A 26514-nucleotide genomic window follows, 5' to 3' on the forward strand; every position below is an offset into this window, starting at 1 on the left:
TAAAGTGCACATGCTCTTGTTGGGCTCAGACAGAGGGAGTGCATTTTCAAACATCAGTGTTATAATATGTTTGTGTTTGTAGATGGGAGTGATGTGTGGACGGCAGCCACTGGAAAGTGAGCTGCTGCAGAGGTGTCAGCAGCTGCAGTCCCGTCTGTCCACACTCAAGATTGAGAATGAAGAGGTCTTGCATCGTTCTGCTTCTCTAACATCATTAATCAATCTTTGTCTTCATCCAGCCCCTTTGTAACTGTCTTGTCTGTCTTCTTCCAGGTGAAGAAAACTATGGAGGCCACTCTGTCCACCATCCAAGATATGGTGACAGTGGAGGACTATGACGTCTCTGAGTGCTTCCACCACAGCAACAGCATGGAATCTGTCAAGTCCTCTTTCAGCGAATCCTATCTCAGCAAGCCCAGTCTGGCCAAGAGACGGGCCAATCAGCAGGAGACGGAGCAGTTTTACTTCACGGTCGGTGGCAGTTATGAATATCGACGATCTCTCAGCATTAATCGGATCAATTGAAAAGTTGACAGCTTTACTGCTGTTAGAAATATAATCTTCTGGAATTAGGACTTAAGTGCGCGTGTCTTTGTGTGTCGCAGAAGCTGAAAGAGTTTCTGGAAGGCAGGAACCTGATCACCAAACTGGACGCCAAGCATGACCTCATCCAGAAAACCCTGGGAGAGAGTGAGTGGGGACGGCCAGAGTGTCCTTCATACCTTGTTAGATATTGTCCTTGCGTGAGGGAGATGGGTTCAGGAAAGGTCTGGTGCCCCTGGGCAAAGCAGGGAGCACATCAGAGGAAACAAGCGGCACATCGGGACACATCACATCCCATGCAGTGAAGCAGAATGAGTTTAATGCATCTGATAATCACAAGCTGTGTGTGTGCAGGGCCAGGTCACAGTGACAGCGACCATATGTGGATGCAGCTGTATGTTTACGTGTGTGTTGGTGTGTATTTGGGTGGGGGGGGGGCGCTGGATGTGTCTGTGTTTCCACAAGCTTACAGGAAAATGGAAGCTTTAAAGGGAGGTTTGCTCCGTGTTCCGTTCCATCTGAAGCTGTTTCCTCATATGTCCTGCCTCTACTACAATCGCCTATCTCTTTCTCTCTCTTTCCTGTCACCCCCCCTCCCCCTTCCTGTTTTCTCCCTCTTAGGTCAGAAGACTGACTGTTGCCTTGCCAGGTAGGTGTGGTGAAGGAAGGAAATATGATTACACACACACACACACACGTGCACACACTTGCATATACCATAGTGACATTTAAGCTTGATTTCTTGGCAACCAGGGGTATTATTTTCCCACTCACTGTTTATAGATATTCTCAACACATGTGCATGTGTCTCAGAGTGTACAAATAGAACATTACCAGAGTTGTGAGCATAAATAGACTTTCTCTGAAGACATAATGACAGAGTGCTGTTACTTTCTCTCCCCTCTCTCTCCTTCTGCATAGTGGACGGAGAAACTCAACAGTACGGAATCAGGTAATTATCTGTCATAAGATTTGTCTGTATGTCTGTGAGATTTTTAGGGGTCGGACTGCTGTGCTGCTGGTCCCTCTTGTTTGTCTCAATGTTGTTATTTTTATTGTATTTGCTATATTATTATTTGCAATTTTCACCAAATTATAGGTCGAATTGAGCAGAAACCTATGGTCATAGTGTCAAGTAACATTATGAGTGAAGTGAAGTGACCTGGCAGGTAGCACCTTCTAGATCATCACTTGCCTTTAGAGTCTAAGATTGTGAGCTCAAACCCTGGATGAAGCACAATAACTCTGCTAATGTCTATTCAAGAAAAATGCATCGTGGAAAGTTAATTTACCTCTTTGTTTTCCTCTTCCTCCTCTTTTTTTCATCTTCCTCCTACACTTCCTTAAAAATGTCTATTGCTGCCTATAGTAGCTATAATTGTTTTTGTAACTTACCCCATGTTGTCTCACAGTATCCTCGGCCCACAGGATGACAGCATAAATACACAATATATACAATATGTCCATAACTACATGAGAATCAGCTGGTCTGCAGTTGTATTGTCAAACAAATTGAAATAAATGGTGCTCAGTTGGAGTATCTCATGTTTGTGGCTCCCTCTTGTGGATGATTTAATGTTTTACCTATTAGCTCTCACTTCACCGAGAAATCAACTGTTTATTTCAAATAACAGTCTCATAGTCAACATATAAAAGCACAACTGTGTTCACATAACTATTATATATATATATATTGTTCAACATGCACTCCACAGCCTCACCTCCCAGAGATTTCTGGAAACCCCAAGCAAACAAAGGGAAAAGGGAAAAGCTCTGTCTCCTAGCAACAGCTGGGTACTGTGCCCACCCTTTCTCCCCCATGTCTCCCCACTCCACCTAAATGTGTGCACCGATGCATGTGCGTGCATAGACGTGTGTGGAAATTCTCCTGACAAGCAGTGCACTGTGTGTCATGTCCACACCAGTCTCCTGTCTTGTCTCTTCCTTCACTGACAGTAATTCCTCTCCCCCCCCTATTTTAGGACTCGGGTGAGGTCATTCCTCTGATGGTTGAGAGTTGCATCTGCTTCATCAGTCGCCATGGTGAGCGAAATTCTTCAGTGAAGTGATAGGTTTAGCATCGGCTTTCCCCATGTGCTGATTGGTTGAAGTGTTTTGTCAAGTGTGATTGGTTCAGGATAAAATGAAACTGGGAATTTTACCAGAACGTCTCAGCTTTAAACAACTAAAATATCCACTAGTACGAGCGCAATTCTGAAAATGAATGAAGGGTCTTTGTTTGGGACTGTGTAGGTCTGCAGCATCAGGGCATCTTCAGAGTGTCGGGCTCTCAGGTGGAAGTCAACGACATCAAGAATGCATTTGAGAGAGGTACAACCAATATCCGACAGGAACAACAAGTATTTTGAAGAGAATCTGTTTACCCTGTGTTTTTATTAATTTTTTCTGCCCCCCCCCCTCCCACGCTGCTCATCGCTGTTGTAGGTGAGGACCCGCTGGCTGGGGACCAGAATGACCACGACATGGACTCCATTGCTGGTGTCCTGAAGCTCTACTTCAGAGGGCTGGACCACGCCCTCTTCCCTAAAGAAATCTTTCATGACGTCATATCCTGTGTCTGTAAGTGTTGCATACTTCTGTCTCTATCTCTCGGGTTTGCCCTTGATTGTGTTAATAATCTCCTGGGCGTCGTGGCGGTGTTATTTTCCAGCGATGGAGAGCCTCCAGGAGCGGGCTGTCCACATTAAGAAAGTTCTGCAGTCTCTGCCAAGCAAAACGCTCGTCATCATGAGATACCTGTTCGCCTTCCTCAACCAGTGAGTAGCAGTACACACACACACACACACACACACACACACACACACACACACAGGGCAAGACAATAGGAAACTTGGTGAGAAACCACAGAAATAATCTAACAATCTTGTGACTTTAACTCAAACGCTGAGTGCGTGTGCAAGGGTGCAAAGGGTCAGGTTTGATTAACAAAGATCTTCCACAAATAGCGACAAATAAGTCTCAATAAAGCATCCGTCATTGACTGTCAAGTTTGTATATTTAAAATTGTATTCCAATATAGCCCACACACAGTAACAACAGATCAGAATGAATTACTACATACAATAGATGCTCAAAACTACTATTATATAAACTTTTCAAAAGACGGCACTTCTTACTCTTGCTGCTATTTAGACACTAAATTTATAATAGTTTATGAAATCTATAAATGTAACAAAGCCTGATACAACATTTCAGTTCCTAACGCCACACACACACACACACACACACACACACATGCAATAGTTTCATAAACACCAGAATGTGTTTATTTGGCCTTTTCACACCAAATAAACTTTCTTTAACCTATGTGGAAACTCGTCCTCATTAAAGTCTAAACTGCAAAGAATGTTTCAGCCCCTGCAGCACTTAACAGGAAGCTTTTTTTCCTTGAGAAAGTTTATTTCCTACTTACAGTCAAGTTTATTTGTATGGTCCAATACCACATATAGTGTCTCAATGGGATTCAAATCAGCCACTAACACTCTTTAAAAAGACAAGGACGAACTTCACCAAAAGAAAACTCAGCTTGGACAGATGAGAAAATAATTACTCTCAGTCACAGTCAGGAGAATCTCAAGAGACATCAGAGGCTCCAGGAAAAAGGGACCAGGGGGGCCCTACATCAAACCAAATCAACCCAGGATACATGATAGACATTCTAGTTTTCAAGCAAACCTCTAAAACTTAAGGCAGAAAGCTATTGGCATGGGGCCTCATTAGGCTGTTTCCTCCTGTACACAGCCAATCATAGAATTTAAGGGGGTTTTCACATAAGTATCGTTGCTGTGAATCAGCCGTTCTCTGGGGCCTCCTCTCAGCTCGGGGCCACAGGCAATTGCCTGCATTGCCTGCCCTGTTGCAATGCCCCTGGAGGCAGTTCAAATAGAGAATCATATATGAGCCGGTGTCACAAAGATTTAAAGGGAATCATTTTTTTCTGTATATGTGTGCTTTGGTGTAGTTTTAGTTTAATTTATTCTAAATCATCCGTTTTAGACACACGCACAAACACACACATTCCTCACTGTCCAATCAATCCCTAAAATCCTTGACAAAGCCTTTCAGTAAAGGAAGGTAGCAACAGGGAGTGAAAGATGAAGGAAACCTGAAATTTGAGACTCCTGGGTAAACCGAGTGATGCCAGAGACAGAGGAGCTTCTTCAATGCTCCTGCTTCTTCTCACACACTGAAACACAGACACACCATCAGAGTCTCTCCATCGCCACTTCATATAAATGAATGGATGAATTGAGGCAGGTTTGGAAAGTGTTTACTTTTGAACCTTGTGCATTCAGAGTCACGCAGATCACAGCGTATTTACAAGCTGTGTGATGTAAGCTATAAATGGCATGTCAAGGCTGTTTGTGTGGGTAGTCAGTTTTGTATATATATATCGTTATTATATGTTTAAAAGAAAAGGATCAGATGATGCCCTCTGAATGACTCTGCTTTCCCTTCCGCTCAGCCTGTCTCAGTACAGCGAGGATAACATGATGGACCCCTACAATCTGGCCATCTGTTTCGGCCCCACCCTGATGTCTGTCCCAGAGGGCAACGACCAGGTCTCTTGCCAGGCTCATGTCAATGAGCTCATCAAGACAATCATCATCCACCACAACACCATCTTCCCCGGACAGCCGGACCTGCAGGGCCCCATCTACACCATCCCTGGAAGTGGAGAAGATTTCTGGTAAGAGCTGGGGGGAACAGAAGGTAGATGTATATGAGGGGAGTTAGAAGGGCAGAGGGGGGTATAGGTGGTTGATTTGGGGGCTGCTGTAGAGTGATGGGGGCTCAGCTTGTCTGCTCTGCTCAGGGCCGGGGGGCCACGAGGATCAGCTTACTCTCCATCACATAGGAGATTAAAGTACCTCCTGACAACAGCAGCCCAGGAGAGCACAAAACACACACACAAACACACACACAAACACACACACACACACCAACGCCTACGCTCATGCACCACAATGCACATATAACGACCAACTTTAAATTGTTCTGTAAAAACAAGCCTCGGCTCCAGTTATTATGATTACTGCCAGTCAGAGCAGTTGTTTAGGCTGTAAGTCACACAGACGGACCTGATCTCAGTCTCAGCTGTGGAAAGTGTAGACAGAACATTTTATCACACTGGCATAGCTGGGCTTTCTTTGCACCCAGAGGGCCACGGCCACAATTGAAGGATGTGCAAAAAAATAGAATACAGACGGATATGAGCACAAGCTGCAAGTCATCAAGACGTTGACGGTGTGAAAAATTTGTGGTTGTGTCCTCTTAACGTTATTTGCCATCTGTGTCCACTTCAGTGACAGTCCACACTGTGAGCCCCCCCTTGTGGAAGAGCCTGCGCCTGACACCGTCTCTGTCAGGAACAACAGTGAAGATGGTGAATAACACACACACACACACACACACATTGTCACCATTTTATGAGATCTCACCCTGCTTTACTCACTAGTTACTCTGGCTGTAACCTTTAAATCCAGTAACCTGGTTATTATGCTGCTTTGTTACTGCTCAGCATTTTTTAACCGTTGCACTGTCACCATATACAGCAGCACTAACCTGCTATGCACTAATCTGGCTTCCACCTCTTTTCTTTTTCTCTCATTTGTTGCTGCCGTCGGCTTCTCTGTCACTTCCTGTCTCTGTCCACCATTCTCTGAATCTCAGGATCCTTGACTGTTTCAGAGTCCGACCCGATCGAGGCCATAGCTCGGTTTGATTACTCCGGACGGACAAACCGAGAGCTGTCGTTCAAAAAGGGTGCCTCGCTGCTTCTGTATCAGCGAGCCTCTGATGACTGGTGGGAGGGACGGCACAATGGAGTGGATGGACTGGTGCCACACCAGTATATTGTGGTCCAAGACATGTAAGATGTGTTCCAGCCAATTCAATATCTGAGGAAGGAAGATTATGATAATAATGCAGATGATTTATCCTTTTTTTCTGTTTCTACATCGCCAACATTGGTATTAATAGAAACGCAAGTTCAGCATCAAGCTTTATTACTTTGCTCACTGAGTAGAAGGCAACAACAATATAATATAGTATCACGTCATTGTTTCTACTGAAGTTAGCAGCTAGTTGCTAACCAGTTAGCCCTGGCCCATCCTAGCTGCTATATTTTGTGATAGTGAGTCACTGTCTGCACGAAAGAAATCATCTTTCTCAGAAGACATAATAACTTTCTTGGAAATGCAATGATGGATGAAGCTCTTGGCAAGCGACCATCACCAACAGCCACGCCCAGCAACACACTGTTTGGCAGTGGGGAAAAATTACGTACAGCATTCGCAAGGGAAACACAGTAGCTGTCAACCTGTGTCTTATTTTTCATGAATATTGATCTCGACAATATTTCCTTACCATGTATGAAGCACAGTTTTGGGAAGTACAAACTCTGGGTAAAGAGCCTTCTACAAAAACTTGAACAGAAATAATCTCCAACCCTAGTAAGTAAGTAGACACAGAAGGTAGTCCACTGGAAATCCCTGTAACTCAGGAATTGAAATTTGCATATCATTTTCTTTTCAGCTGTCATGTTCATTCAGGTAGACGCTCCTGTTTCTACAAGTGTCTGCGTTTTCACAGCTGTGTGTATGCTGTAAAGTAGCAAACACAAGAGGGATGGTTTCAATCCCTAAATATCCCACCTGAAAAATTATGAAGTGAACACAACGCTGTGACTCATGTGTCTGATTTCTGTACAGCTGCTTAGTAGAGGACTACGGTAACTACAGGGATTTACTGCGGAATAGCTTCTGTGATTCTGCCTGAAACAGTGTGTGAGGCTCAGTTGTTGGTCTACACTGTGTGAGTAAAAAAGTTATCTTGACCATCTGTCATAACAGACAACACCCCCTCTAAGTTGCCACTGCTTTTCTATTGGGTCATGTGAGGGTTTGTGTTTAAATTATTCATGTAGTGCAGCAGAGAAACGGTTCAATCACAGCTCTTCCTTAAGTCATTTTTCTCTGGCCTGTTTGGATAGAGTTGTCAAGAGTACAGTACAGAGGTTTCTAATTCAAATTTAAGTGGCACAAAAGCCAGCTTTGACCTCACAACAATTTGTAAAGTACAGAACGATCGTTTCAGGTCTGATGGAGGTCGGGGAAGTCCAAAGCCTGATGTCGACTCCAGGGACCTGCTGGAGGAGAGGGTCTCCACTAGAGGGAGCGCTGCCTCTCCTACTGGAGCTCATGTGGCTGACATCTACCTGGCCAACCTGAACAAGTGTGTAGCAGTTTAATTTAAACAGTAAAAATCAATTAAGAGCCAAAAAGTGTGCAAGCATACAAAAATCTTCGACTGATTCCCCAAAACCATAAAAATGTTTTCATTGTATTTTTCACACTTTTTGTCCTTTGATTGGATTGATATGCTCAGACAGGCGCACACACACAGCTCACTGAAATAAATCACAACATCACAGTCAATCATAAAAAATATGACTCAAATATTTCTCTCCTCCAGGTTGAGGAAGCGTCCGGAGTCTGGGAGCATTCGAAGAACATTCCGGGGATCAGAGAGCGACAGTACCAGTCCTGGCACCAGCGGAGGGGGAGGGGTAAGAACAGCATCCCTTCCGGTCGGCGGGGCTCTGGTGAAAGAAACTGGAGACAAACGACCCGTCAGCGCTCACAGCATCCTCAACTCAGTCACTCGCCATTCCTCACTCAAGACCAAGGTACTGTTGCGTCTAAATACGCATTCGACAAATGAATGTGAAACTGATGAGGCTTAAATTGAGGCCTTTATGAACATTTAGGTGGAGAGTCCGCAGTTAAAGAAGACAACTTCAGCCGGACGCTCCAAGAGCTTCAGTAACCACAGACCACTGGACCCAGAGGTCATCGCCCAGATAGAGCACAGCTCACAGGTACTGCTCTCACTTCACTCACTCAACACCCTGTCTATCCTACGTTTGTGTGTTAACTGTATGTGTGACTGTTGCAGGACATCGATGTGTCCATGAGCTCTGCCCTGAGTGAGCTCAGTAGGTCAGAGAGGCAGAGCACTTCCAAACATACACACACCCCCGACGTGGTCCTGGACACACTGGAGCAGCTGAAAGGCATGAGTGGAGGTGGCGGTGGCGGAGGAGGTGCCTCGGAGCCCTCCAGTCCGCTCCACACCCGTCTACTGCGGGATGGTGAGGGCAGCTCCTCGCACGCTCACCCACTCCAGCGCAGCGCCTCGTCCGCCAGCGACGTACCCTCCTCCTTCCGGCCCATCAAGAGCCAGCCGCGGAGCCCCCTGCCCTCTGCCACATCCCCCTCCCTGTCCTCCTCCTCTCTCTCCTCCTCCGTACCTTCCTTCAGAGAGCTGCGCCCGCCGGCGACAAGACCAAAGCCGGTGGTTTTCCCAAAGAGCGGTGGAGGGAGTCCAGCGATGGGCTCTCCGACATCCACTGTTCCCCCAACACCTCCACTTCCACCTGCAGGCCACACACACTCACTCCCTCACACTCCTCCTCCTCCTCCTCCTCCTCCCCCTCCTCCCCAGTCCAATGACAAATCCTGCCCAGCTTAGAACCGCTCGACCCAAACAACAACACTGATCCGTACAGACTCTTCTACCAGGTTGTAGAGAGTACTACATTTGTTTCACATAAGAGCCCTAACCCACTACTCGTGTGTAGCATTCACTTCTTGTTGTGCAGGCGAATGATGCCTTGTTCCCTTTTGAGCGGTTTTCCCCGCCCTGTTCTGGCAGCTCCTGAAACTGTCACAAGGTGTAGGTCAGTTAACACCCTTCAAACACACTGGTTTTGTCTCTGTCGCCACAGAGATTCCAGTGATTCACAGGATTTTAAAATCCTTCATAAGGGAACGGGACTCAGGATGAACACCTACAGCACCTGGACCTTACATACATTGGTTTGTGACGTGATGAAAATTGTGTTTGAGTGGGCATGCAAGAGTGCTACCTGCCTTTACACACAGAGATCCATGTAAGGAACAAAAAGCACAGTTTGATTTTTTGTATAGTAGATACGACGGTTTTTTTTCTCTTCTTAATGACCCCATGACTAGCGGACTGGAAGATTTGATTCCTGAGAGTAGACTGTGAAATGCTTAGTTCTCGCTCTGTGTAGAAATGACACACTGACTTGCTGCTTCAGAAGACTGGGGAGAAACGTGGATGGTGAAAGAAAACTGGGCCAAATATCAGTGTAAGTCATGTGATCAAGAGTTTTATTTGACTTTTTTTTTTCCTCCAGTGTTTGATATGTTGGTGATTTTTTTTAAAATTACTGTTCAGTACTAGTACCACAACAGGAGCATAACGGTGCAGTTATTCTCCAATATACTTTAATGGCCAACAGTAATTCTAAATCCATATATAGCAATAAGAAAAAAAAAAGAGGAAGCTGGTATTTTGAAGCATTCTGCTGCTTCTCTCCTGCAGTCTTGTTATGTGTGTAGGGGACCACTGAAACCCAGCATTTTTATATGTGATGTTGGACTGTGCACACACTCGCATACACATGTTTTCCAAGTCGGTGTGTGGTAGTGTTTCGTGGCAGCTAAACGCCCTTTCAGGTTTTCCTCGCATGCTGGGGCCACACAGACGGCTGCCACAGTGGCGAGCTGGCTGGTTGCATCAGTCTATGTATCCGCAGTACCAGCTTCAAACAAAGACCCAGCTTGCTCCTTTAAATATATACTTAACAGAAAAAAGGGTTTTTATTATTCTAATGGTGTGTATGTATGTTTAATAATCTATAACTGGAAGCATGGAGCTGAGGATCCGCCACAACCAACCACCTCATCCAGTGAGCTCTGAAGCAACGTTTGTTTTTATTACTACTTTTTTTGTTTATTAATGATCAGAATAGGTTATGGTATAATGTGGAGCTGTGGGTGTGCGCCTGTTTGAGCATGTGTGGAGTGTATAAATCTATATATATATATATATGCACCTCACCACAGCCTTGTTCCACTCATCATAAAGGGATGCTACCCAACAGCAGCAGCTGCCTGCAGATTCACAGGAAAAATGCACGTCTCTCTTCTGGAGTACCAGCAGCCTGAGTAAATATGCACTGTGTATGTGTGATCAGGTAAAAAAAAAAAAAAAAAAAGCCTGCAGGGATACATGAAACGTTGTCTTTTCTTCAGTTACTGCTGTAACACCAGTGGCAGCCCAGCTTTACCTAGAAACAGGATGAGGAATTCCGACTCCAAGGACTCAAACAGACTCTTCTTTTTTCCTGGTATTATTTGGTGATGGAAAATGCGATATGTTGTAATTTTTTTTTAATATTAACTTCAAATGTGGAGATATAACATTCAGGGTAAACTGAATAAAGCCTTTTTTTTCATTGTATTTCACTTTCTTGAGAAAGTATTGAACTAATTGTTGCCCTGGTGTTCCCTTTAATCACACTTTTCCCTCCTCCACAAGTGTTTCCCCAAGAATACAGCACATACTGCATTTCTGTATATGCTCTTCACCAGGTAATGAATTATAATTGTTAAACGTTTTGTTTTTCTTAATCTCTGTATACTGTTTGTGTATCACCTGGTATATTTGTGTTGCTCTTACCTCATCGTGACAACTGGAGGGACTGTGACCGTGCAAGTGTTTGTGGTCAACGGGCTCACACACACTCATACGTAACAGACACGCATGTGGGTGGTTGGTGTGTTTTGTCCTGGCTGTGCTGTCGAGAGGAGCTGGGACCCTCTGCGATCTCAAATCAATCATGCACTTGAACAACTTTTGCTTGTGTGTGGACTAACTGTGTGGGGATGATTTGTTGGAGTTGAATATTGTTAAATATGCATTTTTTTGTGTCCATTTGAAAACAGCAGAACTAAAAAAAACAGACTGTAATGTCAAATCTATTTATAGTTGTCTCTGTATTATTGGAGAATCCTGTGTTCAGATGTACTTTGTATATACAATGTTGTACATTACAGAGGTACACTCTTTTTTTGGTACAATATTGTACAGTAATAGCAATAGTAGTTTAATCAAATAGGACTTATATAATTCTATGTGTAGTTCTTGTAGTAGATTTGTTTTTTAATAAAGATTGCTTGCTATAAAGAGCCTCAATTTGTTTGTTTGTTGCAATGAAAGTGTCCATCAAATATTGATTAAAAAGCAATATAGTGTAGTCTGTCTGTCGTAAAGATGATATATTTCTAATGTTGTTCGCACAAGTTATTATCTAGTGGGAACAAGATAAATAAGTTCTGTGCACAAAGTTAAAATCTGCGTAGTAAAGACATGACTGGCCGATGCTTTGAAGACAACACAAGCTGCGTCTATAGCTTTTAAGAGTTTGTTAATTTTATTATTATATTATTCATTATAATTGAAACATAGTTCTCCTGTGGGCTGGGCTTGTTTTCCTTCAGTATGTGCAGCAACTGATTCCTGACAATCCTCTGTCTCTGCAAGAGCAACAAGAATTTCATCGTATGACTTTCCCAGGTGAAAATAAATTTGATTTGCTCAGCTTCCTCCATGCTATGGTACGAATCTGGTGGCTGTGTACGTCTGAGTGATTAAAACACAAATCTTATTAGATCAAATATATTGTGCGTAGAAAATAAAATAAATATCTTTTGGGGGCTCCGTAAATCTGCATGTGAGACATAATAAATGTTTTAGCCAAAAGACACAAGAAAAGTGCAAATTGAGGGTTTTTATTAAACATGTTATTAAATCATTAACCATTGGAAACAACAGGTGTTTTTCAACATGTCTGTTGATTTCTCAGTGAATAATTCACGGATTTTGATAAAACTAATTGTTCATGCATAGTGAACTGATATTTACAAGTGTATGCAGTTTGGTACAGAGTGGGTCGAGTGTTTTAAATGTTGTTTTTGCCATATGAGCATGGACTCTGAGTGCCATTCTAGACTTTTATGTCGTAATTTTGACTTACCATTATATGATTATGACAAATTATCTCACAACTGTGACTTTGACATCTCATTATTGTGACATATTTCTTTATAATTATGACATTTTATCTCATAGTCTTGACTCATCTCTCAATGTGAGATGTAAAGTGATATATATTTATGTGACATATAAAGTGATATATAATGAGACATATAAAGTATGTATATAATGTGTATATAATACATCCTGTAATGTGAGTGTATCTGTCAGTAACAGTGCAGTGTGTGAACACAGTGGGGCGTTCAGGGACCGTTTGTTTTTTCAGTTTTTCAGGGACTCTAAAACAGTTTGTGCTTTGGTGTATTTCCGCCTTCATCTGCAGACTCCGCTCCGTGTCACACACACACACACACACACACACACACACACACACACACACACACACACACACACACACACACACACACACACACACACACACACTTCCTCTATGTGTTGTGTTTCCAGCTGCTGTCTCGGACTAACACATGAGGTGTGTGGATCCAGTGGAAACTCAGGTAAAGTGACGTTAGGTTCAGCAGCAGGTCCTGACTGATCCTCACCTGCTCACAGCTGCTCGTGTTGTTGTTGTTGTTGTTGTTGTTGTTGTTGTTGTTGTTGTTGTTGTTAACACACTGGCTGAGATTCACCGTCACAGCAGCAGTTTGACCGGTCAGGTTTATCTCGACTCTACATAACTCGGGATAACAAGTCGTGCTAGAACACCGTGCAGTATCAGAGAGAGTTAATGTTAGCGTGTAGCTGCCATTGAGTGAACGCCACAGGAAACCGAACACAGGGAAACAGAGTCAAAACACCAGAGCAGCTAAGCTAACATGACAGCTAGCGTTTCCCTCAGCAAGGTGATTCGTGTGAGACCACTCAAACAGGAAAGAGGTGTTCAAAAGAAGTGTGTCATGTTAGCTAACAGCTGGGCGATATGGCTATATCAAGAGAAAAGTGTTTCCTCAGTCGATATCGATGATTATCAGATGATTCGTGTATCTTAAAGTTAAAAGACTGTTCTGAGCTCCTGAGTGAAGGTTGTGGTTTGTGAGGTAGATCCATTACACCTCCACAAGCATCATATATATATAAATATATATATTTTCTTTTATTATCTACATTGACCTTTCTCTGAATTTCATAATTAGCCAGTAATTAGCTAGTTACGCCCTAAAGAATGAGGATGAGGTGTCTCTTCCCTATCTCTGTTAATGTTTTTCTAACTCTCTGTCTCTTCCTCTAGAATATCAGGGATGACGGCCAGCACGACAAACTACCTGTGGTCTCTGCAGGACGTCCTCGGTCAGGGGGCTACTGCCAGTGTATTCAAAGCACGGAACAAGGTTGGCCAAGCCAATGATATATTTGATCATAGAAAAAACACTGTTAAGTTTGTTTTTCGCTGAGCAGCTCTTTCACTTCACTGCTGCCATCCTCTCAGATGTTTTCAGTCCACCTTTGGTTCAAACACGACTCCAGGATGTAATGTAATAGCAGAAGGTGGTTGCGTGGGCTGTTTTTGACATTCTCCATGATGCTTTGTGTGTGTGGTATGCTGACGTAAACGTGTGTGTTTGTGCAGAGGTCCGGTGAGCTGGTAGCTGTCAAGGTGTTCAACATGATGAGCTACAACCGCCCTCATGAGGTCCAGATGAGAGAGTTTGAGGTGCTGAGGAAGCTCAACCACAGCACTATTGTCAAGCTGTACGCTGTGGAGGAGGTGAGGCTGCAGCTAGAGGAGGAGAAAACCAAAGCAAGGACAAATGAAGAGGACAGATATGGTCATAGGAGGAGACAAAATAGTATTATCTTTCTTGGGCTGCATCAACACCACAACCCTTCCCTTTGAAAATAATGTTTTGAAACTGAAACTTTCTCTGTCCACACAAGATTTTTTGCTCAATATCTGTTTTAATCCCCTTTAAAGCATAGTCACATTTATGAGAATGTTGCAGAGGCAAACCTTCTAATCTGTGTCAGCTAGGAGGTGAAATAAAAAAATGTTCACATCCTACGGTAAAGCAATTCTTGGTTCCTGCAATATATGCTTTGTATTCTCGTTTGTGTGACTGGGCACTGATGCCAGTTGTTTCGTTCAGGAAGAGGGTCATTTGATAGGAGCCTGACGTATCAGCAAACGCTGTGTCGTGACAGAAAACACCCAATGAATCAGCAAGCGGTTTTGAGTGTCCACATCATAGTTTACTGAAATGGGACCAGCTGTGTTTCCAAACTTTGTTTTAGTGGCTCTAAAGTTAGTTTATGTGTTAAGTGAAATGGATGTAGTCTTTGTCATACGCTGTTTGTTGCTGGAATCTACGGTTATCCTAGTCAGCCAATTCAAAATAAAGGTTCAGTTAACTCAAAGAATCCAAAAATAACCTTATAGGAAGATTTCATTATTTATCTTTTATGGAAATGAGAGAAAGACTTTCCATTAATTTTATAATGTTTACAATATAGATAACAATTACTTCATTATCCTCCCTCCCCTCTCTCGCTAGCTGCCCTCTAAGCAGAAGGTGCTGGTGATGGAGTATTGTTCTGGAGGGAGTTTGCTCAGCCTGCTGGAGGAGCCTGAAAATGCCTTTGGCCTGCCAGAAACAGAGTTCCTCACTGTACTGGAGTGTGTAGGTGGGTGGCTGTATCTGATGCTGCTGAATAGTTTCATGTACCTGTTGTTGGAAGTATTCCTCTCTCTGTTCTCCTCAGTGCAGGGGATGAACCACCTGCGTGAAAATGGAGTGGTACACCGGGACATTAAGCCGGGTAACATCATGAGGCAAGTCGGGGAGGACAGGAAGTCTGTTTACAAGCTGACAGACTTTGGAGCAGCAAGAGAGCTGGATGATGATGAGAAGTTTATGTCCATCTATGGGACTGAAGAGTACCTGGTATGTTCTATGAATACAGACTTATTAGGTTTATCATAAGAATCCTGTACATAAGCTATGCAGGCAGTGACGCAGAATACTTCAGCAAAGGCTGCAATGTCCTTTACAGTTCGGGGTCATCTAAGTGTATTAAGAATAATCTAGATCGATCACAATTTTGTTAGTTTTTTCTGGAACTTTTCCTGCCAGCCCCTTGGTAAGATGTACCGTCAAAATTCCCATTTCCTCTTGAAGAAACCCTAAAAACGTATAGGAATAGTGTGAAAACATCCCTGATCTCCTCAAAGAGACCAGACATGTTGCAAAAATCAGCTTTAATTTTACAGTAGTATTATGCTCTATTAGATTATAAACATATTTTTTACCAACATATGAGTATCCAATGGCTGTTGTATAACAGGTTCTATTCTGTATGTGTGTGTGGCTAGCATCCAGACATGTATGAGCGTGCTGTGCTCCGCAAGCATCATCAGAAATCCTATGGAGTGAATGTGGACCTGTGGAGTATTGGTGTGACATTTTACCATGCTGCCACTGGGAGTCTTCCCTTCACACCGTATGAAGGACCCCGCAGGAACAAGCCCACCATGTGAGTTCATACAAACAAAATCATTGACTACACAGTTCTGATTGCAACCCCACATCCTAACGGTGCATGGCAGTTTCAATTTGTACTTATTTATATGAACATATGACACTGAGATTGGTCTAAAACTACTTAAGCCAAGGTCTATATCGATGTTGTAAAGCTGTGGTAATAAAATTTTACAGATTTAATTGTGTAGAATTTACCTCTAAAGAAATATATTAATTTGATAATATTTCTCCAAGGATGAAGATCCATCGATGGTAAATGAGCTTGACGTCTGTTTTGTTGTGTAGGTACAAAATAACGACAGAGAAACCAATGAGTGCAATAGCAGGGATTCAGCGTGTGGAGGGAGGACCTATAGAGTGGAGCTACCACCTACCTCACAGCTGCCAACTGTCCCAGTATGTCACTTAACAAAGACCTTTTTAAATGCGTCAATGATTTTAATGAAAACATAATGCTATTTTTTTTTCTTGACTGCCTCCCTTTGTTTCTCTCCTGTCCCTCTCTGTCTGTTTGTCTGTCTACAGGGGTCTGCAGGCGCAGCTAGTTCCAGTATTAGCAGGTGTACTGGAGGCTGACCAGGAGAGGTGTTGGGGTTTTGACCAGTTCTTCACAGCCACCACAGACATATTGCAGCGGCAGACAGTTCACCTCTTCTCTCTGCAGCAGGCCATGGCTCATAGTATCTACATACACCACTACAATACGTACGTCAGCACAGGTGTCATCACACTCGATCAAGCACAAAGAAAACCGACCACAGGATTGCTTAAATCATAACAGACTTTAATAAAACCAAGCATCAGACTGTGCTGCAACTTTAAGAGTCAGGGCACCCTTTAACTTGTGAGGTCCTGTGTTATTTTTCTACAAAACTAATATTTCAAACAGCTGAATTCTACCCATGTGTGTCCTGATATCAGTTTTAATTGTTATGGACCATTGAATAGTACACATAGTCGTCAATAACACATGAGTGCAAGGGGACTTAATCAAAGTGTATCCATGTAGATGTGGTGGTGCATGGTCAAGTCACCATCTACATGACATATTCAGTTGATGACTCCTTCAACAACTGCAACATAAAATTTGCGCTTGATGTGTGCAGCAGTTGCATAGTAATATTTCCTGCATTATTCTAAATCACACTTTTAATGTGATTTTGAAAGTCAAGTCTGTACTGAGCTCTTAGCTGATTATATCTGTAATCCTAAATTGCTTGTATCAAGACTCTGCCTCTCAATAAAATGAATCCCTGTGGCAGACTTGAGTTGAGTTATGGCTATAGATAATTTGGTTTGGTTGTTTAGTTGTGAATAAGGAATTAATTCTCCCCTCCTCCCACCCAGAGTGTCTGTCTTCTTTGAGGAGGTGGCATCTCAGACTGGTATGGGGGTTCAGCAGCAACATCTACTGTACCTGGGGCATGACCTCTCTCTGGAGGGCACCATGAAGGTCGTCAACCTCCCGCGAACCTCACTTACCCGGCCCCTCATTCTGCTCAGCTACGAGCCTGAAGCAAACATCTGCCTGCCTTTCAGAGAACGTAAGATCATCACAGACATGTACATCTTTTCATGCCTGTGTTAAGTCAAAGAGTTTCCTCTTTATTCTTTGTTGCTCCCCTGGGGATTTATGAAAAAGCTCTGATATCAGGTGTATTCTAGTGTCACATTCATTTACTCAACACATAATATCTTTATGAATCACCTGTTATAGTCACGTTTTACTCAGTAACAATTGATAACATTGAAGATGAGTGGATGATGGTTGATTTAAAAAGCAAAATAATCATATTAAACACAATATGTGCACGCAATTCCTAATACCAGTTTATACACATGCATACACACAGTTTCTATAAATCTCTAATACCTCTTCATGGCAGAACTTGTCATGCAACCACGGAAACACTGTACAATGAAAACTGACAGTTTCCACAATGAGTCATCATCCACGTCTTGAAGGTTTGCTGTCTAAGTATGAAGGGGATGTGGTCAACGTGCTCTCTTCTCTCCACTGTAGCAGAGACTCCTGTCATCCCATCCAGGTTTGATGTCATGGCAGACTACAATTTTTCTAAGGTACTGATGTTTCAATCCCTCACTCATGCCTAATAATAATAATAATATAATACATGCCTAATTTTGATCATTTTTATATGGATTGTATGTATTATAAATCTAAATCTGTTTATATTTCTAGGTGATAGTAGGAGTGGTCCACCAGTATCTGAGGATAGTACAGTTGCTGCACACACACCAAGACCTTCTCCTGCAGGGATACCACAGCTACATGTGAGAAAACACTCATGTTAAAATAACTATATTTGTTTCATTGATTTTTATGCCTCTCCTCCAGCGACAGCCAGTGGCCTGAGGCAGTATGTTTTCAGGTTGTCCGTCCTTCCTATTCTTGTGAATGCGATATCTCAAGAATGCCTTGAGGGAATATCTTAAAATTTGGTACAAATATTCACTTGGACTCAAGGATGAACTGATTAGATTTTGGTGGTCAGAGGTCAAAGGTCAAGGTCACAGTGACCTCACAAAGCAGATTTTTGCCTTGTGAAGGTGATATCTCCTGAACCCTGTAAAGGAATCATTTCACATTTGGCACAAACACTCACTTGGCCTCTTGAATGTGTTATCTCAAGACTGCTTGAGGGAATTTTGATCAGTTGTCATTTGGACTCAAAGATATGGTGATTATGTTTCAGTTGTCAAAGTTCACAGTGACCTTCTATGAATCTGGGGAAAAAAGTATGTAGAAGTATGTACATGGAAACTGCACTGGTTGGCAGAGGAATACAGCCGCAGTGCGGTAATTCTAGTTTTACCCTGGGTAATGACCATTTTTAAATTCTTATCTGCTTTAATCCTCTTTTCATTCCTCCGCAGGATGAGGTTACGCAGGGAGTGTGGAGAATCCATTCACAGTATCGACAAGATCACCATTAGGCTGAAGTCCTGCCTCAATCTACAACACAGAATTCAAACAATGTCAGTTAGTCAACATACTTTCTGAGCTAAAACCTGTAGACTTTTATCACTTTTTGTCACATCTGAGGTGGGAAGTCCTTCCACAATAAATGCAATCTAAAATAATTTTTACAAGTGTAGTGACATACCGGTACAATCATTTGATGGTAAGAAAACTGGGCCACCAACAAAATCATCCTCTATTGGCATAACTCTATTATTTTGAGCATAATTCATTCTCAAAAATTTGAAACAAATCCCACAATTAAAATCATAAAGATAAAATTGAAGCATTATATTTTTATCATTAAACCTTTCTATTGCTGCTTTATTATCGTTATTGTGAATTATTTTGGTCACAATAATCATTCAGTAAGACTCTGATATCATGACAGCTCTAATAAAAGTCATAACCTCCTTTTTTTCTCCACCTTTATCTGTTGTTCTTCTCAGTGACCATCACTTTTCAGAAAACCAAGGCTCGGATGATCATAGTCAGAAACTGCAGCTGGTGAGTGTGACATCACTGAGAGAAGCTGGAGTGATGTGGTTGTTCTGTGAGCATATATATATATATATATATATATAAAGAGAGAGAGAGTGTTCTATTTAGTTGTAGAGAGGTGTAGTCATTGAGGAAGCTGTAATCTGTGATACTGTTCATACTTGTGTTATTCAGGTTTTTCAGGTTCTCCTTGCTGCTTATTTTTTAAATTTTCTTATTTGTTTTTCTGGAAATGTTATGACTTTTCTCATTAAATTATGACTCTGCTCTTGTTGACCTTTCTTTTATATGGACCTAATAATTTGTCAGATTGTACTATACTGAAGTTGAAAAAAAATGACTTGAATCTTGCCTTCATATCATAGCAACCATGCAAAAACCTTAAATCACTAAGAAACCACGTTCACTGGGTGTTTTCTCTTGTCCAGTTGCAATATCATCAGGATAAGGAAACATGTCAAGATTAGGTGGCAGACATGTGATATTGAATCAGCAGTAATGAGAGTGTGTTGCCGTTCTCTCCAGGTCCATGAGTACCTGCCCATATACACTGGGAGCATCCAAGAGTTCCAGAAGCGACTGGACCAGCTGCAGATAGAACAGGCCAAGCTAGCAGAGAACCTGGCCAATGACAAGAGGTAAGCTGCAGACCAGAGAATCTAAATTTCAAGTTTTTGATTCAAATGTGTGTTTTTCTTTAAACTTTGACCTCTTGTCTCCTACAGCTGTCAGAAGATGGAGATGCTGCTGCAGAAAATAACAGCAATTCATCAACATTATCGCAAAGACAGACTCACTGGCAGTATGTGTGCTTCATTTTTCTTCCACGACAAAGTCAGAGGCATTATTTTTTCAGCTTGACCGTCTGTCGTGAAACACGTAATACTGTCCCATCTTGAGAACCCCTTGAGGGAATTTCTTCAAATTTGGTACAAATGTTGATCTGAACTCATAAAATTTGGTGCTATCTCAAGTTTGCCTTAGGGGATTTTTTCTGGGTAGATTTCAGTGGTCAAAGGTCTCAGGGACCTCATGTTACTGTGAATGCAATATGTTGGTGGAGGCACACAACGGCAGGGTGGTAATTTTAGTTTTGATATACACTGTATATTTATTACTTAATTTGTTCATGGTATGACTGATTCTTTTATATTTGTCTTATTTTTCACCACAGAGTTGGCATATAATGACGAACAAATACACAAGTTTGAGAAGTAAGTATGTCATTGTCAATTTGTGTCCTGCTCACCCGGCCCATGAGGGTGTTCCTGTGATTTCCCCCTGTAATCTGCTTGTCACACTTGCTTCCCAGAATCCACCTGTCTTCCCACATTAAGAGAGCGAAATCTCTCCTGAGAGACGACTGTGTGCAGAGATACAAGGAGCTTCTGGCCTCAATAAGGACGTGGAGCAGGTGGTTCTCAGCTCACATATCTAAACCCAGTGTAACATTCACTTAGGTTTTGTTATGCCAACAGCTCTGGGACTATTTACAGTACGATCACTATTTGGTGCCAGCCATTCACACACATGAAGAAGATTAACCCAGTAGGACATTACATAGCAGTCTCACTCTAACAGATGAAGTTGCTTGTCTGCGTTATTGAGGCTCGCATTCGTAAAGCAAGTGATGTAGATATAACATATCATTCAATATAATTATTGAATTCCTCTCAGTTTTGCACAGACAGAGTAGTTTTATGTAATAGATAAAACAGACTGTTTTCTTTCCTCGGAATTTCAGGATGTATTATAGGTCACTCTGAACACATATTTCCTTCTGTGTTATTAATATAAATACTGTTTAACTGATGCACATGAATGGATATTTAGTTTTCTCTGACTCTGTAAGAAGAGCCATTCAAATATCACCTACAGTAAGTGTTATATTGCACATTGAAACAAACATACAATTGTTCTAAGGTTACACAACCAACAATTGTTCTAAGGTTGCGACAAAGACTTCATAAATACCTAAGACACAGGTAAATTAAGACTTTTACCACAGTATATTTTAAAGATTTCTGGATAATTGTTGAAATAATTGAACAACAAATGATTACTATTAACATGTTATTCATGTTTTCTTTCAACATTTTTTTCTATTATAGAATTGGCCCTGAGGCCTCATAAATGTCATTGTTTCACAACAAATTCAACTGGGTATCACTTTAACAGTTTTACCAATTGGTTTTCTTTTCTGATTTGGATTCAACTAGATATTAACACAATGAACATTGCAGCTTTGACTTACTAGTGTGTCTCTGCCTTTATGTGCAGTGTGTTACTGGAGATGCAGACCCGACTGCACGACTTCAAAGCTTTCTCCACAGGCTTGCTGACGGATCTGGACATGAGTGAAGAGCGCCAGAATAAGGTCAGATTTTCACTTCTCATCCCGTATTTGAAAGTGAGAACATGAAGCTTATAGATTTACGTCTCTGCCCGCATGTGAACATGAATTTTGTGCTTTTTGTTTACAATTGTGTGTTTTTCATCTTAGTCTCATCTGTCGTCCTCAGATTCTGGACAAAGTCCTTTTCAGTCTGCAGTCCAGGAGAGCAGAGCAGCCGCCTGGAACACCCAGGGACCAGATGGTCTCCAGGTGTGTGTGTGTGTGTTTACATGTGCTATTACTAGGTATTACTTACATTCAGGGGACCTAGATCTGTTCACACTGTCACATTTTAGGAAAAATACGTCCAACCCACCTAAATGTTACAGATTCTGAGATAAAGACTTGTTTTAATTTTAGGGTAAGAGTTAGCGTTAGGTGTGTGTGTGTGATTACCTCTTTATTATCTTTTTCAGTAGAAACACAGACTTTGTCAGGACCAATAGACCTCATGGGAACCAAAGCCCGGTCCTTATGAGGAAAAACATCATTTCTGAGGTTTGGGTTAGGGGCAAGGTTTTGGTTAGGCTGTCCACAATGAATGGAAGTCAATAGTAGTCCTAACAAGGATAATTGTGCAAACCTGTGTGTGTGGGCTCACGATTTAGACATTTGCCATGATCTCAGATATCTTGCTTTTTTTGTAGGATGCACCTTCTGAAGGAGGAAATGGAGATTCTGGTGAGAGAACTACAGTGTAACAACAACATCATAGAGAGGTCAGTTGAGAGCCCTGTAAAAAAACTCACAGCCCCATGTACAGTACGTTCTGAATGATGATTTAATGTGTTTTGTCCTGTTAGTTTGGGAGCAGTGAACCCTGCAGCAGGTCTGGAGCCGAGCTTGACCAGACCCTCTACACTTTGACCAAAGTGCAGCATGTTTGCATGTAAACTCACAAATCAGTTTTTTTATGAGCAGTAAAGGACAATGTACTGGAAATCCTTTCAAGGACCACCTGCAGTTTATGGTGTATATAGAGGAGGCAGCTGAAGATAATCAATAAGAGGGGAATCTCAATTTAAAGATAAGATGCTTTGAATGTAGGAAGAGGAAATGTTATCGACAGATTTCTGTCTGTCTGTCTGTCTGACTGTCTGTCTGTCTGTCTGACTGTCTGTCTGTCTGTCTGTCTGTGTCTGTCTGTGTGTGTGTCTGTGTCTTTGTCTGTGTCTGTGTGTGTGTGTGTCTGTCTGGTTGGCAACTGAGTAAAGCATCAATACAAACCCCATTAATTTCTTTTAGTGCTATTGTATTTCTAATAGGCTGCCACAGTGATGGACAGTCAGAATAAAAAAAAGTAAACTGCTGGAGTGTTGTAAAAAGCTGTGTCTCCTTTACTATCCCACAGAAGAAGCACAGTGGAATCAGGAGAACTTTTAACAACATTTCTGTTAAAATGTTGTTTTTCCTCCCTCTCTCTGTGTGTGTGTGTGTGTGTGTGTGTGTGTGTGTGTGTGTGTGTGTGTGTGTGTGTGTGTGTGTGTGTGTGTGTGTGTGTGTGTGTGTGTGTGTGTGTGTGTCAAAGGAATGGCTGGAGTCGTCTGATGTTTCTCTCCTGATGATCGATCAGTGCATGTGACTTTCTTTCTAGATCTTCTTTAGTCACTGTGAATTTAATGAATGAGTAACCATTGATCACATCACTGATTGTGAGTAGAGTAGTAGTGTCTAGATCTGATGTTAAATTTCTCTCTGTTCCTGTTCTATGATAAATTCTCTCTCTCTTTCTTTTATCATAGGGTTTCACTTTAAAAGAAAATAAATGAGATCAGGGGAAACTCAGCACTCACCAGTATCTCCTTTATAACAGAAGTAAGTCCAGAGACAGCACAGAGAATTCGAAAGGAAAGTGTGATGACAAATGTGGGGAAATCCCACCGTTTATTTGTTTTGCGTAAAATTACTGAGCTTTTTGTCTTGAGAAGTGATATCTCAGTCTGAAGGCATAGGGGTTCAAAGTGAAACTAAAAACATTTTCATGTCCACATACAGTACCTGTATGAGGATAAAGCACCATGTTCTAACAGGTCAATGAGGTCCGGAATGACTGTGGGAATACTACACTTTCATATTCAGTCTGTTCTCAAATTCCTTTGACATTAAATTTCGTGTGTATACTTTAACCAGTCTGGGAAAATGAAAGGTCTCAAACAAAACAGAAAACAAGTGAGTTGTTGTGACACTGCAAAGTACAGCGAGTGAAACTAAAAGTATTTCTCTCGGTCTGTGTGGGAGGGCTGTGGGTGTCCTCAGGGGGCTTTCTTGATTCGGGGGGGTCGGGTTCTGATCCCTCTGTGGTTTTGTGCAGCTCATGTGACGTGCTTTTGGCAAAGTGGAAATGTTTGACTTTGCTCTTTCTTGCCCACATTAACAAGTGTGACATTGTCTTTTAATCTGTTGGATTTTCCCACTGTTAAACTGCATGGTAATATTCACATCTCACTGCAGACTCACCTGTTTCATACTCACACGTTAAATTACTATTTAAGTTTATTGTGGTTTTCACTGTTAAAACAACTTGAGGAACTTGGAGGTTCTTGAATTTGGAGGTTATCTGCCATGATAGTTTAAAGAGAAGGAGGCTTTTACAGAGCAAAAGGTTTTTGAATTTGTAATTGTTTTTCCAGAGAATAATTAATGGATCTTGATGGAAAAAATCGGACGTTTAGGAATGTGCGTTACGAGTGTGTCAAATTTGGGTCAGATCCAAATAAAAATCTGGTGCTAGCGAATTCCAGTCTATTTAAAATGAGACATAAAAAGCGCTATGATAAGCAAAAAATTAATTGCACTGCATAAACATGCCGGACTCACAAGCTTAAAGCTCCAGTCTTTAACATTTATGTTTCTGAGCAGCAGTTGGACCTTGGCAGAGATATGCGCTCTGAGTGACACACTAGTTGTGATTTTTATGTCATAGTTTTTATTTACTATCTCATAATTATGACTTTTTAGCTCATAATTGTTATTTGTCTCATTATTATTAATTATTATTATTACTTTATATCTCACAGTTGTGACTTATATCTCATTTTATCTGATTTATTTTACATTCATGACTTAGTATAGTAATAGAACACTTTTACTCATCTACACAAAAAAGTAATATTTAATGGATATTAATTCATTATTTAATAATGTCAAAACAGGTATTCTGAGTCACAGACATTATTAGATTTGCCAGACTTGTAGACTCCACAGATTCTTCGTCTGATGCAGTCTTTGGTTTATTTTATTCCTGGGGTCTTTTAGTACAAGTGGTTTCAGATGATCAACACACATCAAACCCAAACTGCAGAGTGAAGCAGGGATTGGTGCGCGCTCCTGTCGCTGTAAAGGGAGCGCGCTCGCCGCATTTAAAGCTGTCACATCTCCTGCGTCATTACTACACGCTGCCTGTCTGAGTGGAGTTTACATTCAGGGCACGGAGCGACAACACACACTTACACACACACACACACACACACACACACACACACACACTCTGCAGGAGCACAGTGCCATGGCGTCTGCCAGTGTAGTGGGGCAGCACCCGGGTCAGCACCGGCTGGACTCGGACCCGCCGCTCTTTGTCTTCAAACTGACCGGCGTCAGGAAGAAGATCACCCCGCCGAGGAAACCGTCTCGGGAGAAGCTGATGTTCAGGAGGAGGTCGGGCAGCGGCGGGGAGAGCGGGTCTGTCCCCGGTGTGGAGGGAGCGGGAAGTCAAGCGGGAGAAGCGCCGCTGAGGGGAGGAATGATGCCCGGGGAAGGAGACGGAGCTGCGCCACGTAGCCCGGACCAGGAGGGCAGCGGAGGCTGCGACAGGCGCGGGGCCCGGGACAGTCCAACACGGATCATCACCGCCGCTGACCGCAACCTCCACTGTGTCACCGGTAACAATAATAATAACACCGGTGGTCGCAGGGGGACTTCTCTCAAGAGGTCCGGCATCACTGTCATGCACAGCGATGTCAGCTGCCGGCACCGAGACCGGGAGACTTGGAACGGAGACGGAGGGCATGGGAGCAACTCCTCGTCCGTGGCAGCGTCGGGACACAACGGAGGTCCTCCGCTGGAGCGGCTCACTCAGGCCCGGAGCGGAGTGGTGAGACTGGCCCGCCTCGAGCCTTCCCGCAGGCAGGCCTGGTCCATCTTCCCCCAGGGGCTGGACCCCCGGGTGAGGACCGAGAGGGGTGAAGGACATCGGTTCGAGTCTAAGCCCGTAACGCAGGACTGGTGTGACGCCTGTAGTCATAAGATCACAGCTCAGGCACTCAAATGTCAAAGTAAGTCACAGTCCTCCAACGTGTTTCTCTGTATTGATCAGAGGATAAGAGTTGTTTTCATGAGTCATCTGTTGGCTGTGTCATCTGTCATCCGTGCACATCAATACCTCTAGTTCCCTTGTGGGATGTAGAGGACGGGCTGTTTTGGTGAACAAATGCTCTTTTCTGGTACTTCTGTCTGGATAGTTTTGTGAGAAGTACAAGTTGCTCACTGCTTAAAAAATGAGCATGTGCCTTTGTGAGTGAGACAGAGGACATTTCCAAGCATTTTGCTCCACAGCCACAGCCAGACATCTTCAATGGAAAGCTCATTATCTTGTCCTTCCAGCTTTGCCTCCCAGAGGTCCCTCTCTGTGATTTGCAGCCTCTGCTCAAAGAGCCTGGGACCGATAG

At 42.5% G+C, this 26514-nt stretch overlaps 3 protein-coding genes across 9 annotated transcripts in view; all 3 read left to right on the forward strand.

Moving 5' to 3' along the window:
- The window catches only part of srgap2 (SLIT-ROBO Rho GTPase activating protein 2), a 52306-nt gene extending 40681 nt beyond the window's left edge, over window positions 1–11625 (forward strand). For 2 of the 4 annotated variants that reach the window (XM_020087022.2, XM_069537802.1), the window contains exons 8-23: window positions 83–184; window positions 274–471; window positions 606–690; window positions 1165–1192; window positions 1465–1495; window positions 2526–2586; window positions 2797–2874; window positions 2989–3123; window positions 3215–3320; window positions 5030–5254; window positions 5871–5950; window positions 6238–6436; window positions 7663–7800; window positions 8041–8254; window positions 8336–8446; window positions 8524–11625. In XM_020087022.2, the coding sequence (XP_019942581.2) occupies window positions 83–184; window positions 274–471; window positions 606–690; window positions 1165–1192; window positions 1465–1495; window positions 2526–2586; window positions 2797–2874; window positions 2989–3123; window positions 3215–3320; window positions 5030–5254; window positions 5871–5950; window positions 6238–6436; window positions 7663–7800; window positions 8041–8254; window positions 8336–8446; window positions 8524–9099 (2367 nt within the window). In that variant the 3' untranslated portion in view covers window positions 9100–11625. The remainder of the gene's footprint in view (window positions 1–82; window positions 185–273; window positions 472–605; window positions 691–1164; window positions 1193–1464; window positions 1496–2525; window positions 2587–2796; window positions 2875–2988; window positions 3124–3214; window positions 3321–5029; window positions 5255–5870; window positions 5951–6237; window positions 6437–7662; window positions 7801–8040; window positions 8255–8335; window positions 8447–8523) is intronic. The other 2 variants (XM_020087023.2, XM_069537806.1) reach the window with 1 other exon arrangement.
- Window positions 11626–12780: 1155 nt separating this feature from the next.
- On the forward strand, window positions 12781–23160 carry ikbke (inhibitor of nuclear factor kappa B kinase subunit epsilon). Of its 2 annotated transcripts, XM_069537823.1 has the most exons (22): window positions 12781–12992; window positions 13724–13823; window positions 14063–14200; window positions 14985–15114; window positions 15193–15374; window positions 15803–15963; window positions 16257–16367; window positions 16497–16676; window positions 17319–17515; window positions 17995–18053; window positions 18175–18266; window positions 18870–18971; window positions 19404–19461; window positions 19981–20093; window positions 20181–20257; window positions 20630–20669; window positions 20768–20869; window positions 21736–21832; window positions 21978–22060; window positions 22267–22348; window positions 22498–22569; window positions 22654–23160. In XM_069537823.1, the coding sequence occupies exons 2-21, from the start codon at window positions 13734–13736 to the stop codon at window positions 22549–22551; spliced, it is 2148 nt and encodes a 715-aa protein (XP_069393924.1). In that variant the 5' UTR covers window positions 12781–12992; window positions 13724–13733; the 3' UTR covers window positions 22552–22569; window positions 22654–23160. The 2 variants fall into 2 exon arrangements, with proteins under 2 accessions (XP_069393924.1, XP_069393919.1); XM_069537818.1 differs by lacking the exon at window positions 22267–22348.
- Window positions 23161–24203: 1043 nt separating this feature from the next.
- rassf5 (Ras association domain family member 5) overlaps window positions 24204–26514 on the forward strand; it is a 29602-nt gene continuing 27291 nt past the window's right edge. Inside the window, exon 1 of one of the 3 annotated variants that reach the window (XM_069537828.1) lies at window positions 24204–26121. In XM_069537828.1, coding sequence (XP_069393929.1) covers window positions 25356–26121 — 766 coding nt within the window. In that variant the 5' untranslated portion in view covers window positions 24204–25355. The remainder of the gene's footprint in view (window positions 26122–26514) is intronic. The other 2 variants (XM_069537848.1, XM_069537831.1) reach the window with 2 other exon arrangements.

The sequence above is a fragment of the Paralichthys olivaceus genome, chromosome 2 (assembly GCF_024713975.1).
Source record: "Paralichthys olivaceus isolate ysfri-2021 chromosome 2, ASM2471397v2, whole genome shotgun sequence".
NCBI classification, from domain to species: Eukaryota; Metazoa; Chordata; class Actinopteri; order Pleuronectiformes; family Paralichthyidae; genus Paralichthys; species Paralichthys olivaceus.

What these genes read in the sequence shown, in the direction of transcription:
- ikbke (XM_069537823.1), top strand. Translation starts at nt 13,734, where the DNA reads ATGACGGCCAGCACGACAAACTACCTGTGGTCTCTGCAGGACGTCCTC. An exon ending in CACAGCTGCCAACTGTCCCA is followed by an intron (nt 16,368 to 16,496) that starts GTATGTCACTTA and finishes GTCTGTCTACAG; the next exon opens with GGGTCTGCAGGCGCAGCTAG. An exon ending in CAGGGATACCACAGCTACAT is followed by an intron (nt 18,267 to 18,869) that starts GTGAGAAAACAC and finishes ATTCCTCCGCAG; the next exon opens with GATGAGGTTACGCAGGGAGT.